General features: G+C 38.3%; 1 protein-coding gene across 1 annotated transcript in view; it reads left to right on the forward strand.

Annotated features, from left to right (window-relative positions):
• The window catches only part of LOC149028994 (WAT1-related protein At3g18200-like), a 46,526-nt gene extending 31,201 nt beyond the window's left edge, over nucleotides 1–15,325 (forward strand). The window contains exons 3-6 of the mRNA XM_089139945.1: nucleotides 7,544–7,871; nucleotides 13,125–13,289; nucleotides 13,399–13,550; nucleotides 13,642–15,325. Of these exons, the coding sequence (XP_088996071.1) occupies nucleotides 7,544–7,871; nucleotides 13,125–13,289; nucleotides 13,399–13,550; nucleotides 13,642–13,801 (805 nt within the window). The 3' untranslated portion in view covers nucleotides 13,802–15,325. The remainder of the gene's footprint in view (nucleotides 1–7,543; nucleotides 7,872–13,124; nucleotides 13,290–13,398; nucleotides 13,551–13,641) is intronic.
• Nucleotides 15,326–15,585: the final 260 nt, after the last annotated feature.

Genomic DNA, 15,585 nt, shown 5'->3' on the forward strand with positions numbered 1-15,585 from the left:
GGCTGAGCGCCCACGAATCCCCATGCTACCACGGGCGTCGGTCTCAAACCCCTCCGATTAGGGCGACATAACAGGACATCCAGCCAAACACTACAGACAATCCAGATATGTCATCCAACAGTAGGAAGGTGTCCAGAGGGCACTCCGGAAACATCCCATAATATTCCCGTAGTAGTCCAAGGACGAAGTGTCAAAAGGACACCCTCCTTCCAAACCAACGAAGCAACACACATCAATTCAACATCACAATATGGTAACCCAATATGGAAAGAAATCGATAACAATCACTGTATAACATTGGTAAGTAAATCATACATGAATCAATTCAATATGAATAAGTAATGCACGAATCAAAGTATGCAACAGAGAATATCATGTAAGAATCAATTTAGGAAACATATTAATGATATTCAAATATAGAAACTAGATTCAGCTATCATGTAATTAAGGAAATAACCATCCTACCTTTATAACTCGCAAAGAATCCAAAGAAATCAAGTAAGATCTTGGCAAACTTGAGAAGAAGGTCCAAACAAGATATACAACATATTAGGAAAGATCCTAACGAATATATATCAAAACATCCAAACAGACCAATTCGGAGTTCGACTCATTGGTCGAGTGGATTGGTCGAGTGGTCCATCACCAATCGCGACCAATGCAGACGATAGCTAGAAAATCGAGTTTTGAGATATGAAACCGAATTTGGTGGTTCAAAAGGATACTAATCAAGGGGTAGACTACACGTAGTATCTAACAATAGGGGACCTCAAAACACTAATCAAATCAAGGTATCAAGATCCAAATTAGGAAACAAAAAGTTACCATAAATAAATCAAACATGGATCTTGATGAATTTTGAAATAGAAAACAAAGACAAGAACTATAGGAGGATGGATCATTGCTTTTGGTAATGAAAACATGAAAACATGCATAGGTCTCATGGAATAAGGCAGAAGCATAAATCTAAATAAGGAAATAAAACCTACCAATATGTACTATCATGCATCAGAAGAACACATAGTAAGGAGAAGAGAGCAACCGAATCTATGGATTATGGATCATGAAAGAAAACACAACCATTAACCACTAACATGATCAATGAAAGAAGATCCAAAGAGATCGAATCCAGATTAGGAAATTAACAGAGATTAAATCATGGTTTGATCATGAATCCTTCAAAAGCTTGCAATGATCATGGTTAAGATCATTGTTCAGCCTTAAACCAGGATGATCAGAGAACATGTCGGAGATGTTTGCAACAGAGGATGCAGATCTCTTCTCGTCTCAACTCAAAAGGAAAGAAAAACAAAGATGTAGGAGAAGAAGAGAGAGTAGACATACCTTTGATGCAAAAGAAGAGTTCCGACGAAGATCCGCCAAGAAAACCCAAGGATGCAAGAGAGATGACGCAGAGGTCTTGCGCGGAGGGTTTGGAGGCAGCAAACGAAGGGACCGAGGTTAGACTTAAAAGAGCAAGAATCAACCAAGCCAAAGACACCCATTGGTCGAGTGGATTGGTCGGCCCGCGACCAACCGACCAAGCGAACAAGGCCAAAACGGGAATTGAAGGCCTAGATCAAACCAAACCTAAAGGGGTTTTGACACAAGTCAAGTGACTTACCTAGTAGGTAGAAATGCCTTCAAACCAAGAGAGAGCACTCCAAGCCACAACAAAGATCTCATCGGATGTTTCCATAAATAGAACCCATCACAACCCATGGTTCAAGCCGGACACCAGCCCCGGGATGGCCAAAGCGACTCTTACTTTACTTCGGGTCATCGGACCTACAAATAACAAGGTTTCCGGGTCAAGGTTAGGGCTGGGTTTCACAGTGTCCCTCCTGGCTATCAGACTCGGGGTCAGCCACTAGTGGAACTTTATGGTTATGGAGCTTATGGAGCTTATGGTGTCCCTCCCATTGTCACCTATCAGAGTCATCCACTGGAACCTTATTGTCAGTATGGACCTTATCCTTATGTTGACAGCCAGGTTGCTCCTTCATTTGTTGAACAGATCTTCCACTCTATTCCATAATCACCACCAGCCTTTCCATATGTAGTTGAGCCAGTTTCTTATTTGGAGATTCACAACTTCCCACCGTCAGGAAATCTTAAGCATGTGGATGAGGCCACATACAGAGCTGCAGTTTCCAACTACGTCGACAACTATATGGGGCAAACATTATGGGACTTTTATTGTCATTTGTATAGGGTGCAGATAGAAGAGGGAGACATGAAATAGAGTAGACTTGTAATTGGTAACATTCTCGCTTATTCTCATATGTAATACATACTTGGATTTTACATTTTCAATGGTTTTTTAGGTAAACTAGTGGTTTTATAACGTTTATTATGCTTGAAATAGGTAGTATCATAGAACAAAATTCCATCGAAACTTGCGAAATTTCCACCGAAATTTCCCATTTTGGGAACTTCGAAACAAAAAACTTGGGGACCGGAAAAAATCCTGAGTTTCGATCGAAACTGTCGAAATTTGTCGAAACCTCGAAACCTCAAAACTTGGTTCAACCTAGCTAGACCAATTGGTTCATGAGGAAAAAAAATTCTCAAATTTCGTGGAAACTTGGAAAATTTAGTGGAATCTTGGGAAATTTTGTGGAAACTTGAAATTTTGTGGAAACCTGGGACTTTTTCCTGCATGTTTTGTAGCTTTTCCATATTTTCAATTTTTTGTTTCTTTTATGTTTCCTTAAATACCCCCTCCATCAGGACTTCCATATCCAAATTGCGTATTCCCTCAACGTGGTTATCTTAGGCATGTTGATGATTAGACTTATAAAGTTACAGTTGTCGATTACCCTTGACAACCATAGGCATAAAATGTCATGGGATGTCTATGTTCGTTGGTTGGAGGAGGGGATGTTATCGGCATATTACTACTCGACTTATATAATGGATCCATTGAGGCACTCCTTTTGGCACTGAGTTGTACTTACCTTTTATTGTTAGTTACTTTGTATTTGATGTTTTGAAGTTATAAATTATATATTGAATGTTATGTAGTTAAGTTTATAGTGTACTTCTCGGACTACTCTACATTGATTTTATGTACATTAAATAGCATATCTACATTGATTTTTTTAGCAAAATATAGCCAGTGTGTTTTTTATACTCCAATTAGTTTAAATTGCAGAGTCCCACCCTAAAATACTCCTTAAAATCTGTCAAAACTTCATGTCGAAACTTGTACAAAAAAGTCCGAAGTTTCCTCGAAATTTTCCAGTTTTCCACCTAGGTTTCCCATTTTCACCTAGTCGAAACTTGAGTTTCCCTCAAAATTTTTTCTTCTATGGGTACTATGCAAGAATTCAAATCATTTTGAGTCCATACGAGGTCTAAAATTGAAGTTCCAAATTCTAGAAAAAAGTGTCCAGTTTCGACCAAAACATAGAAATTTTGGCCTTTTACAAGGTTGAAATTCCTGTTTCGGTCGAATTTTGTTCCTTGACTAGTACTTTACCATCTTCACTTTGATTACATCTAACATAGTATAGATCTCTACTCTTCATGTCTCTTATTTTAGCTATCTTATTAAAAGGTTTTTCCCTTTTCTTCATGCGTAGCTTATTAGATAAATCTTCATACTTCTTTTCCCTCGCTTTCCCCATGCTTTTCTTAGCTGAATTTCTACCTAACTTATACCTTTGTAGATCCTCTACATACTTATTCCTTTGCCATGTCTTAAAACTAGCATTCTTATTTTTAATGATTGCTTGAACCTCACCATCCCACCTCTCTATACAGGTTGTCCTTTTTATTCACCTATGACATCTTTAGCATCTACCTAATACATGTAGTCATCTCATTACATATTGTTTTAGTGTCTCCCTCAAATTCCCACTTTCCTTGTTTGACTAATTCAAAGTGAAGGATTTTAATCAATCTCCTTTTAAATTCCACCATTTTATTCTAGGATAGTTTACCTCGTACATTTTATAAGTTTGTGGATCTAGGTTCATATCCAAAACCACCAGTCTATGTTATGCATTTAAGCTTTCCCCTGGTATGAACTTGCAATCTTTGCACAACATTTATTAGACCTACCAGTGAGGATGAAATTTATTTTGCTTCTATGAGCTTTTGAAGGTAATTAAATGCTTCTTTCTCTTTTTGAAGTAAGTATTTATGATAGATAAATCAAAAGCAACAACAAAATCTAAAATTAAGATCCCTTCCTCATTCCTCTTCCAAAACCATATCCTCCATGTACACTTTCATATCCTCTTTAATCTTTCCCAGTATATCCATTTAGATCACCCCCTATGATAATCTTTTCTCCTTCACAAATTCCTTGCACTAATCCAGCTATATTTTCCAAAATTGTAACTTCAAATCGTTCATCTAGTCCTACTTTGAGGTGCATATGCACTAATTATATTTACGATCTCTTTCTCCATTTCAAGCTTGAGAGTAGTAATCCTTATCACCTAATCTTTTAACATGCACCCCAATGTTCTTTAAATCTTTATCCACTATTATACCTACTCCACTATTATTACTGTTATCCCCAGTATACCAAAGTTTAAAATCATCCAACTTTTTGCTTTTTACCGTTCCATCTACTCTCTTGAATACAAGCTATACTAATCCTTCTTGTCCTCGTAATATCTATTAACTCTAAGCTCTTATCTGGTAAAGGTCCTATGTTCCAAGATGCCAATTTAATCCTACATTTCAGGACTAGCTTCTTTAATCACACTTTTCCACGGCATAGGGGACCCTTGCCTCACTGCATTTGGGTGCCTATGCTGCTCATTGCTTATAGGGAACGCCCTAGCTTACCTTTGCCCACTTATCACTACCCTGGCCCATAGTGTAGTGCATCACTTCTTTTGTTGGGGAACGCCCTAGCAGAGCATTTATCATCTAAGGTCGAATCCATGTAAAAAGGTTTGGCTGGATTTCTTTTCTGGTGCTAGGTTCCAACTTGATGCACCAACCCTCCTCCTTTACTCGGGCTTGGGATTTGCAGCAAACCCTGGTAGAGTTATTCTTATGACCATTCTAACCCTGATATCCCTGACCCTTGACCCATTTCTTGAAATGACATTCAAATCTGAATATTCTCCTACAATTTACTTACCTATTGACCATACTCATAGCAGAGGATGGTCACCAAATTAAATTTTTTTCTCAGAAATAGAAATCTTTAGTTTTTAGAGCTTGGCCAACTGGTTGTCTCCGAACTCGGATTGACTGGAAGCCTTAGGGGGGTAATGCTACGCCGCAAATTTGGAGGGAATTTGATGGTCGGGTTTTCGGTTGTGGCAGTGAACTAAACTTTGACAGTCTCAGCATCAGCAGCTACTTAAGAACAGTAGCTGTAGATTTTGGAACAAGAGAAGAAAGTTAGGTATAGGTGGATTTGGCCCTAAAAAGCAAAGCTCCTTCAGCCCTGGGGTTTAGCAGTGGACAGCAAGGCCCTGTAAGCCCTTGGAGTTTACATTTCTCAGAAAGGCGCTGGCCCTTCTCATCACTCACAATGGACGTGAGATTCCTCAAAGACTAGTCTATTCATCAATTCAATGGATCATTAGTTGTTATTTTTTTCCTTTTTTTTTTTGTGGGAAGGTGGGTTTTGGTGTGTGGGGTGTTGGTTTTTTTTTTTTTTTTTTTTTTTTTTTTGGGGGGGGGGGAAGTGAAGGTCTGGTGCATGCTCTCCAAGAATTAGACACTACTAATCCTAAGAATGAGAAACAAAACTGATTCTTGTCTGTGAAAATATAAACAAATAAAATCTTAACTACTCCATATGTAGACAAAAATGACCTTCTAAAAATTTTCACATGATCTGGTCTTGGGCCTCCCAGAATCTTCTCATAATACTCAAACTAGGCAAAACAAGGTGCTGTGACATTGTTCATGTGAACAGTAACATGGACAATGTTTTCCCCTATTTCTTCCTATTTTATGCTTCATCCTTGACACATCTTCCTTACCCAAGCTTTTGCAAGGCTGACAATCACTACTGCAACAAATGCCCTAGGGATGTCTCAATAGAACCACAAAGTGTGTATGGCAAGAATAATGGGAAATAATGTACTGGTTCATTGGACTGTTAGGTCATTTTCCTTGTTTCCTGGCTCAAGTTTAACAAAATGTAGTAATTTTAGAAGCCTCATTAGTCTTTTTAAGGGGATATTACTGAGAAAATTACAAGATTCTACAAAATTAAGTTTCCCATCACAAAACTAACCACTTCATGGTTTGGATTGCTAAAACACACAACATGGATTTTTATTTACCAGACTATCTAAAACAGTGAGATCATGTATTATTTTGACGATTTTGACCTTCCACCTCCCAGTACTGATCATGATGTTTGCTGTTGCAACCTGTCTTGTTGCATCCTTGCTACCACATCCTGCCTCCTACCTCCTCACAATTGTCTCTGTGGCTCCCATCTCTATGCTACGTCATTGTTATCATGCTGAATAGTCATTGTCGCAAAATCATATGAGCCCTCTACTTCTCCCACCTCCGTGGAGTCTACTTTAGTTGCTTTAGAATCAGAGCTTCAAGTAATAGACAGACAAGAAAAATCGTCATTCTAACTTCCGAGTTTAATGAAAGATGTAAATTTGAAGATCTACCGCAAAGTTGTATAAACAAACTAACAGAAACTGATTGTGACACACCAAAGAAGATGTTTTTCTTTGAGGTCTGAAATGCTATGGAAGTGCAAGGGTTCCTTGTGTTGTACCTCCTAGATAACTCAAACAGCTAGCCAAACATACTGTGTACAAAATTTTGACTGTATACAGGAGAGCAAAGCTAGCCACTAAATGTTTTAAAAGTAGCATGCAACAGAGTTTTTCAAAAACTCACCAATATGGTGAACCTGACATACTGTTGTTAGTGAAGGCCAATTTTGCCAAGCTAGGATGTTCCAGGCCCTAAACGCACCTGAATTGCTGAAAGCAGTGAACACTCGATGGAAGTTTGAAAACTCCCTATATCAGTTTCCGGAAGTCTTGAGGATCAAGGCATCACATTTCAGTAGAAAACAGAGATTGGAAGTTTCCTACTGATTTTGTTGGATGCATATTTGGTCCGGGTTGGATTTCAACTCAAAGAAAAAGGGACTGATAACTCCTCCCCTGGGCAAATACAGTTTTCTTGCATTATGTATTTGTGTCATCATAGCCTCATGATTCTTTTCTCATATTCTAGAAAACCTATTAAATCCTCAAAAATACCATCAAGATCATTAACTATTTAGTGTTTATTCTTAATTATATATTTGGATTTGATACTTTTTTTTGGATTATCTGAATTAAAAAATGGACACCCCTGACGGTACAAAAATGGATATGAATTGCATTTGACTCTTTGAATCTGTTCAATATCATAGGGATCATGGACTTATATATTTGTAATTTAAGATTGATTATCCAAAAACAGGAGCACATTGGACTGATGATCGTATTTTAAACCTTTTCTTTTTGGGTTATTCTCTTCTTCAATGCTGTTGTTGCTGTTCATATTTTTTTGTGTGTATGTCTAACAAGTTATACAGGATTCCATTAGGGAAATTGCTATTGACGTGGAGTCTGCGGTTTTTATCTGCCTCAAGTTCAAGTATTGCCATGAATTCAAAGACAGCTATAGTTTTCATCCTCTCAGTGGCTTTGCACAGAGAGAGCTTTAGCTTCTTCACGATTAATGGTCAGGCCAAGTTATTGGGAATCACTTTGTCAGCTGTTGGCCCCACTATTATGATAGTGTGGAGGAAGCCAGTTATTACAAACGGATCAGTGCCAGAAAGCACATTTGAGGGCCAGCTGATTGGGTGGCTCATGACTGGTGCCTCACTTCTCTCTCTTTCATTTGCAAATTTATTGATGGTAAGGAGATTTCTAATTTCAAATAGGTTCTGTTTGTTTGCAAGGAAAATCAACGGGAAAGTCAAATATCCAAACTTAATAAAAAGGGAAAAAGATTGTTAACCAGTCGCATGGTTTCAGTAGACACACACAAGAATGTGGAAGATAAGCCTCTAAGCCCACAGTGAAATTGAAAACTCTACCCAAAAAAATAGAAACAGAAAACCCCCATCCAAGCCAATGGTTCTCTATATGCATTCTCATTGGCCTGCCTGCACGGATACATGAATTTTTAGTGTTCTCTTGTCCTAAAATAATTTCTCTTGGGAACCTAGGTAATTGTCGCCCCCACATAGTTTTATCACTGACTTATAGTCACTGTATATTCGGATTTGAAAACGTGAGTAGGATCACATTTAGAATTGCCTTTTTTTTTTCATTTCCATGAACAGCCTATCATATCCTTATTAGTGTCAAGAACCTAAAGCCACAAAAATAAATGTATTGACTTCCTTTTTAATTTAATGAAGAGATCACTGGCTAGTAGCATGTCCAGGTTCCAGTATAGGAATACTGGAACCAGTCAGAATGTACAAAGAAGAATTAACATGGATGGAATTTTTTATTCAAGAGGGTAGGGCTTTAATTTCATACGAATCTATGTATGGACACAGGGACCTTGTAGCCATGCATTTTTCTTTTTTCCTTAATCTAAATAGGGGAAGGATTCTAGGGTTATTGAACATAATATTAACTAATGAGGAGCAGGTTTTTTTTGCTACAGGGTTGAGGGTGTGTAGTGTCGAGGTAAAGAATAGGGAAAGGAGTTGCTGGAATAAACTCACTATTGTTGTCTTATGTATACATACTCTCATGCTTTCCTTTTAATAACTTCCTTTGTTTATTTTTCATAGGGGTTTAGGGTTTTGAGTTTGAACAGATTAAGTGTAACAGTAGCAGCCATTAGAGAATCAGAGAGACACACAGAAAGGAGAAGAGAAGAGAAGATGGGGAAGACTTAGGAGGAGGGAGAGGTTTTGTAAGAAAAGCTCCTACTTACCCATGATATAATGATTAAAGGCAGTCCCAGTTTAGGAAGCTGAACTGGGTTGCATGAAAATAGAAATTTAATATTACTTCAGAAAATATAAACCAAGTCTACAATGAGTTCGCTTGTGAACCAAGCTACAAGAGATGAGTAAAGAGAAATAAATCTGACTTCTACATGACTTAGGTACGCCTCCACAGTATACTCCAGGTACATATTACATATTATAATTATTGACAGTAAGAATTGAATATAAATAAAACTACCACATAAGTTGAGTTATTGAAAAGTGTATCAAGCTGAATGACATTGAATAAAAACAAATCAAATTCAATTTGGTTTTGGGTTGAATACATCATATCCCAATTTTTAGAATTTTTTGCCAGAACTGAACTTCTTGACGTCCTTATGTCACTCAATTAAGCACTTTATTCCATTATTATTATTATTAAAAGAGAGAGAGAGAGAGTAACTGCAGCTGAAACGATAATTTTGACTAAGAAGTTGAACATTTCATTGCATTTCACAAATGTGGAGAGTTTGGGAATAGGGAGAGAGAGAGAGAGAGAGTAACTGCAGCTGAGACGATAATTTTGACTAAGAAGTTGAACATTTCATTGCATTTCACAAATGTGGAGAGTTTGGGAATAGAGAAAGAGCGATCATGAGGAAAAGTAAGCTGGGGCTATTTTGGGGGTGTGGGGTGTCCTACTAGGTCGGAGTAAGTAAAGAAATAGACGGTCCTTTTAAACTAGCTTTTAGAAAAATCATGGGACTTTCTGACCAACCAACTTAATTCGTAACTGGTTTTAGCTGATAAATAAATTTTGAAGATGAATTCAGGAGGGAATTAATTCTCCTATGGTGTCATGTTCATTAGAGGGACTTAGTGATGTAAATTATTTCCAGGGGTTCCACGGGGCTTTATGTTGATTCCTCAAACCCTAGGACCCCTAATTCGATCTAGTGGTATTTTGGTAACTTTGCTCAAATTTGTGACAATTAGGTACGGGTCCCTCAGTCAGGTGTTGCTTCGACCTTAGATTTTTTTATATATATATATATATATATATATATATATATATATATTTTTTTTTTCTTCTTTCTGATTGTTATTTTGCAAGTTATTTAAAAGCCATAGTCAAGGTGACATTCCTGGTTATGTTTGGATCCCATTATTTGAGTCCACTTTAATTTCCTTAATTTTAGGGCTCCATATCTACTCATGGAATTTGGATTAGAGTCAAAATCTTAGTCAAGTAGTGGTTGAGTTAGTTTTGGATGCCAGTTAGAGTTCTAATTGGTTTTCCAATGTAGAGTCCTTTTTTATTTCTTTATTTAAAGCTATAAATGAACCCTCAAACCATGTATCTTCTAGTTGAATTGAATAAAATCAATCGGCTTCTGGGGGCAAGAAAAGTTTGTGGTCTTCTTGGGAGGGCCATGGTGGATTTAAAGTGATTTCTTCTCTAATTTCAGCCAGTGTTTTTCAATTTCAACAACAAATTCAGCATTCACAGCAGCCTCTCGCCCTTAACCAAGTAAATACAGCCCCTTCATCCCCATCCCAGCCCCTCTTCCCCTCCTAGCTCACGCAGCCCTCCCCCACCCTTCCCGTCTATTGCAGACTTCCCCAGCCCCATTCCTAAACTCTGCAGCACCTATAGGATCCCTCTCCAACAAACACTAGTTCATCCCCTACCCTCTCCTTTACCCTAAACCCAAGTACAGCCCTTCCCTTTCCCTTCTCTTCTTCTTTAACCTGCGGCAAGCTTAGAAAACCTAGAAAACCCTAATTGCAGAATTTTTCCAACCCAAGAAAGAAGAGCCAAGAAAAGTAAGAAAGAAGATCAAGATTCAGTCAAGAAATCTTAGTACACAACCTATTTACACCAATCCAACCTTGGACACCTATAATCCTAACCGCAAGCTCCAAGATCCCCTTGCCTTTGCCGCAAGACCCACAACCCCACCCTCCCTTTGCTATAAGACCCTATCTCCCTTAACCACAAGCCCTAAAACCCCCTTTACCTATACCCGAAATCCTTCCAAGGGCTGAATTTGATTCCATAGCCAAGTTACTAGTTTCCCTAATTCATTACTCCAAACCTCTCCAACCCATCTTGGGTATTGTTTGGGTAATTGAAATCCTAATTCTTCCAATAGAATCCCATAAGATTGTCGGTTCTCAAAGAGGATTCTAGAAGGAACCCAATTTTAGAGTTTAATCTCAAATATTAAAATCCTAGAATTTGGTTCACATCAACTAGCATTCTCTAGTGTAACTTGCACCTGAAGTACTCCAATTTGTTTGGTAACTGATGTATCTCAAATGTTATTTCTTGATGGATTATGTAGATGCCTCAGACAAAAAAAAAATCAATTTCAATTTCATAAAATCCACCTTTCTAACTCAAGTGACACAAAGATAGAAAAGATTTCTAATCATTATTTGACCTCAGCTCTGCTACTTTCTCCCTCTTTCACCTAAGAAGTCATTGAAGTTACTCTCTCCTATAGTCCTATGCAGGAGGAATCTAAGATTTTGAACTGATTCTTAATCCTTGACACTGAAGGCTCCTTTTTAAAGTATGATCCGGAACCCCATTGATTTTTCTTTAAGAATGTTCAATTTTAACATACTCGCATTCCTGTTTTATGGAGAGAGTTTCCTGACTTGACAAACCCATGATCTCTAAGTAGCAATAGAGCAACTCTACTAATGCACAAACATCTGCCCTTCAAAACCAACTTCCATAAATGAAATACAGAATTGTTTTTCTCTAAACAACAAAATAACTATCAAATCTGGATGGGATGGATAATAAGGATAAATATAATTTGGTTCCAAATGGGGGTAGGTTTTGGGTAAGATTAAGATTTAACAAAAGTAAATGGAATGATGGGGAAAATTTTAAGAGTTTTAACAAATTCCCATGGGATGGTTTTGAGATGTCCAGAATCAATATGAGATGTAACAAAGAGTTATAGGTTGTACTAAGGATTCCTGGGAAACCTGTGGTTGGGTATGGGGAGATTTGGTGTTGATTTTGGGTTGTTTCTTGGAATTGTAGGGTAGGTGTAATGGGAGAGTAACACAGGAGAAGGATCTCCTCTTTCTTTCTTTTCCTTTCTTCTTCTTTTCTTCTTCTTTTTCTTTCTTTTTCTTTTTTTTTTCTTTTTTCTGTTTTCTGTTTCTATTTTGCTGCAAGGAAGAAGAAAGAAGAGGGGGAGAGAGAGAGAGAGAGAGAGAGAGAGAGAGAGAGAGAGAGAGACCAAATGGAAAATGGGAGGGGTGTCATCAGGTAGAGGAGGGGTGGGGGAGTGGATGGACCCTGTTGCAAGGGGTAGGGGAGGGCTTAGGGCTGCATAGGGGCCGCGGGGGGTTGCTGCCAAGGTGCTACAGCGGGGGGGGGGGGTTCTAGGGTTGCGCTGAGCAGGAGAAGGGGGGGGGTTGTGATGGAGCTAGGGAAGTGGGAAGGGCTGTGCGTACATGATTTGAAAAGAGGGGAGGTGCTGTAGCATTGCTGGGTCACAGGAAGATGAGAGAAATTTCAGAGATCTAGACAACCGCAGGGTCCTACACAAATAAGACTCTGCTGCACCTTTTTTGCCTGCAATTATCAATAGTTTTTATTCATCCAGACATAAGAAAATTACAAAGTAAGAATGGGCATATTTTTATCCTATTCAGAGACTCCATCCTAAGTGGATTTCCTTTATAGATGAGGATCCCCTTTCAAATAATTTCAACCGTCAAAATAAAGACTTCAAGATCTAATGGAATCTCCTTGAAAATAGATTCCCCCTAAGACTTAAAATTCTAAAGGAACTCTTCTTGTAGATAAAGGTTTGGAAGAGTCTTTCTTTAAAGAAGACTCCCAAGGACTCGAGAATGATCTTTAACTCAAAACTAGACTTCTAAGTTCTAACTGACCAAGGCTCTTCTGAAAATTAAAAAGAAAATTCTGAAAACTAAAATTAGCAAATAATTAGGGCTGGTTTTCACCAAAATATCCCTTTAGGAGGGTTCAGCCACCCCTAGGTGCACCACTTTGAAGTGGCCTTGGGGCCCACTTTAGGGGTTCGGCCAGGGGGTGAATGTGGTTCATATTATACAGCTTTCATATTATTGATATTAGTTCTCCAAATGGCATGTTATTGAATGGAGTCTGATGGAATAGAAGACCTATAACTAAAAGTGCGTGGGACATGCTGTTGTACAGGAAGATGTGGCAGCTAAGTATCGTGGAGTCATGTCATGGGTAGCCATGATTAGCTTTTGCGGTATGATCCAAACTGCGACTATTGCAGCCTTTACAGAGAGAGACCTCACTGCTTGGATGATACAATGGGATGGGAGTCTTCAAGTTCTGGTTATTCTCTATGGGGTAATGCAATACTTTGATAGTCTTAAAAATGAGAAAGAAAAACTAACTGGAGTACTTTGGTTTCATTTATCTCTTTAAAGTCAATACCATTTTAAATAGCTGTGAACAGGGTGTTCTAGTGACAGGGCTGTGCTTTTATGCAATCTCGTGGTGCATATATGAGAGGGGTTCAGTGTTTGCATCAGCATTTCATCCACTGAATATTGTCTTCTCCTTCCTTTTAGAGACTATCATCTTGAGACAAGCTGCTCAGTTTGTGAGGTTGGCCTCTACATTCTATTATTTTTCCTATATTTCAAATTCTTCCATTAATTTAGATTATCTGAAGGTTCTTGGTATTGTAATCTTGCAGCATTGCTGGGGCTGTGTTGGTGACAGTGGGGCTTTACCTCCTTTTGTGGGCCAAATCAAATGATACTGAGCCAACAAAATTGAAGGAAAAAGTTGGAAATTCTACATTAGAATATCATTCTCAGAAACCATTGCTGAGAGATGAACTAATTTCATCATAATTAACACTTGTATAGTTGAACTAGATCTTAATAGTTGCCTCACGGATCTTTTTTGAATCACTGTTGTAGATTATCATTTGATGACTGATAGTCAATGGATTTCACTTTCTTTGTAGATATGCTCTATGAAAGGTGCAGTAGACTCATAGTTCTGACCCCAAAGAGTTTTCTGGCAATAGTCATTTCTGATGACACCTCTTGCTTCGCTAAGCTTGGATTAGCAGAGAGCTCTCATCATTATTTAGCTTTCCACTAGGCCTAACCCAAGAGACTGCTATGGTTAGCCTTGTAATCTTTACTAGGACCCGAAGACCTATCCTCCTTGTGCGGCGTAAATCAGCTTTAAGGATGTCACTCCTGTCTTTGATAATTCAATGATTTGAATGAAAAAATAAATACATGTAGAATGAAGTAGAATATGAACTTCATTACTGTGAAGGCAAGCAACTACTGTTTGGTTAGCAATTAAACTTGAAGTGAAATAGGAACTGATTTGTTGTCAGAATGGATCGAAAGCAGTACATTCAAAACCAAGATTGGGTATCAGTCATCACCTCACCTGGAATTGCCAGCGTGAATATGGTCAGTGGGTAACAAAGACAAGATTCTGCTGTGCACCCTAAGTAATGCATTAATCTCTCTCCAACAGCTTCCAGTATCAATGGATATATAAATGCATCTGAGGAAGATGAAGGAAGACCTTGGTCATTTGAAGACTGTCCTTTGGAGAAGTTGTAGCGAACATCACTGCATGTAACAACACAGTTGAGAACATCATATGGGGGATGGTCAACAGTTAAAAAATCCTAGTGTTTCTCTAACTCCACATGTGCCGAAGGGAAGCAATGAAACCAAGTTTAATGAGGTGCAAGGAGACGGATCAATCAGCCTTATGTGTTTGTTTGATGTCTCATATCTGGCAAGAACCGACTACGAAAGCATCTCAAAGATTCCATACTGAAAAAATAACAGTATATGTCTTCATTTCCATCCATCCTTGACATGTCTATATGGATGCTCCCATAAACCAACTTATCTTAGTTGTCAAACAAGTATGAAGAATAATAATGCATGAGAGAAATGAAAATATACACAGGTGCCTAAACCCAGACTATATATGTTTTTCAATCTCATTCCTAATATTGATTATCTGGAGTCAAAAGTGAAAATTTCATTGTCATTTCCTTCCTAAGGTTGGAATAATTCCACTTCCAAATCCAAATCTACAATCCGGAATGTAATGGCCAAGTGGCCAACCCATATGGATTCAGCCACAGGCAAAATGGAATTACAATCTCAAATTAACATGCAAGAGGCTTTACAAGATGAATATATAGCTTGATCCCAGACCTTAATTGGAAATCCCTTTACCGTACACGAGACGAAGCATTGTTAGGTGTTTCAACTTTCAAGAGCGAGGGACTTTGGTATCTCCGGCCCCCTCAGGCTAAAGGGTAGCAGCCTGGACCAAAACAGATCGAAGAATGTCATTCAACACCAACTTCATCAATTCCAGTCTCGTCTTTCTGCAAAAGAAAGACATGTCAAGGATGTAGAATTAATGCCTCCTTTTTGGTACAACAACAGTTGAAGCAGAATTCATTTCTCCATATTTTTATTCTTGGTAAAACAAAGTTGAACTTGTCTCAAATCACCCATATTCTCTATTATCCTTGAACATCCAATGTTTCCAAAACTTGTACTGAAGCAGGTGAACCCGTGCATCTTTCCTCTTGCTTCTATAATGCTCCAACCTGGTGGTTTCGTTTTTCAGATCCTTCTGA

The sequence above is a fragment of the Hakea prostrata genome, chromosome 1, assembly GCF_041222555.1.
Source record: "Hakea prostrata isolate BN-2017 chromosome 1, UWA_Hpros_2, whole genome shotgun sequence".
NCBI lineage: Eukaryota > Viridiplantae > Streptophyta > Magnoliopsida > Proteales > Proteaceae > Hakea > Hakea prostrata.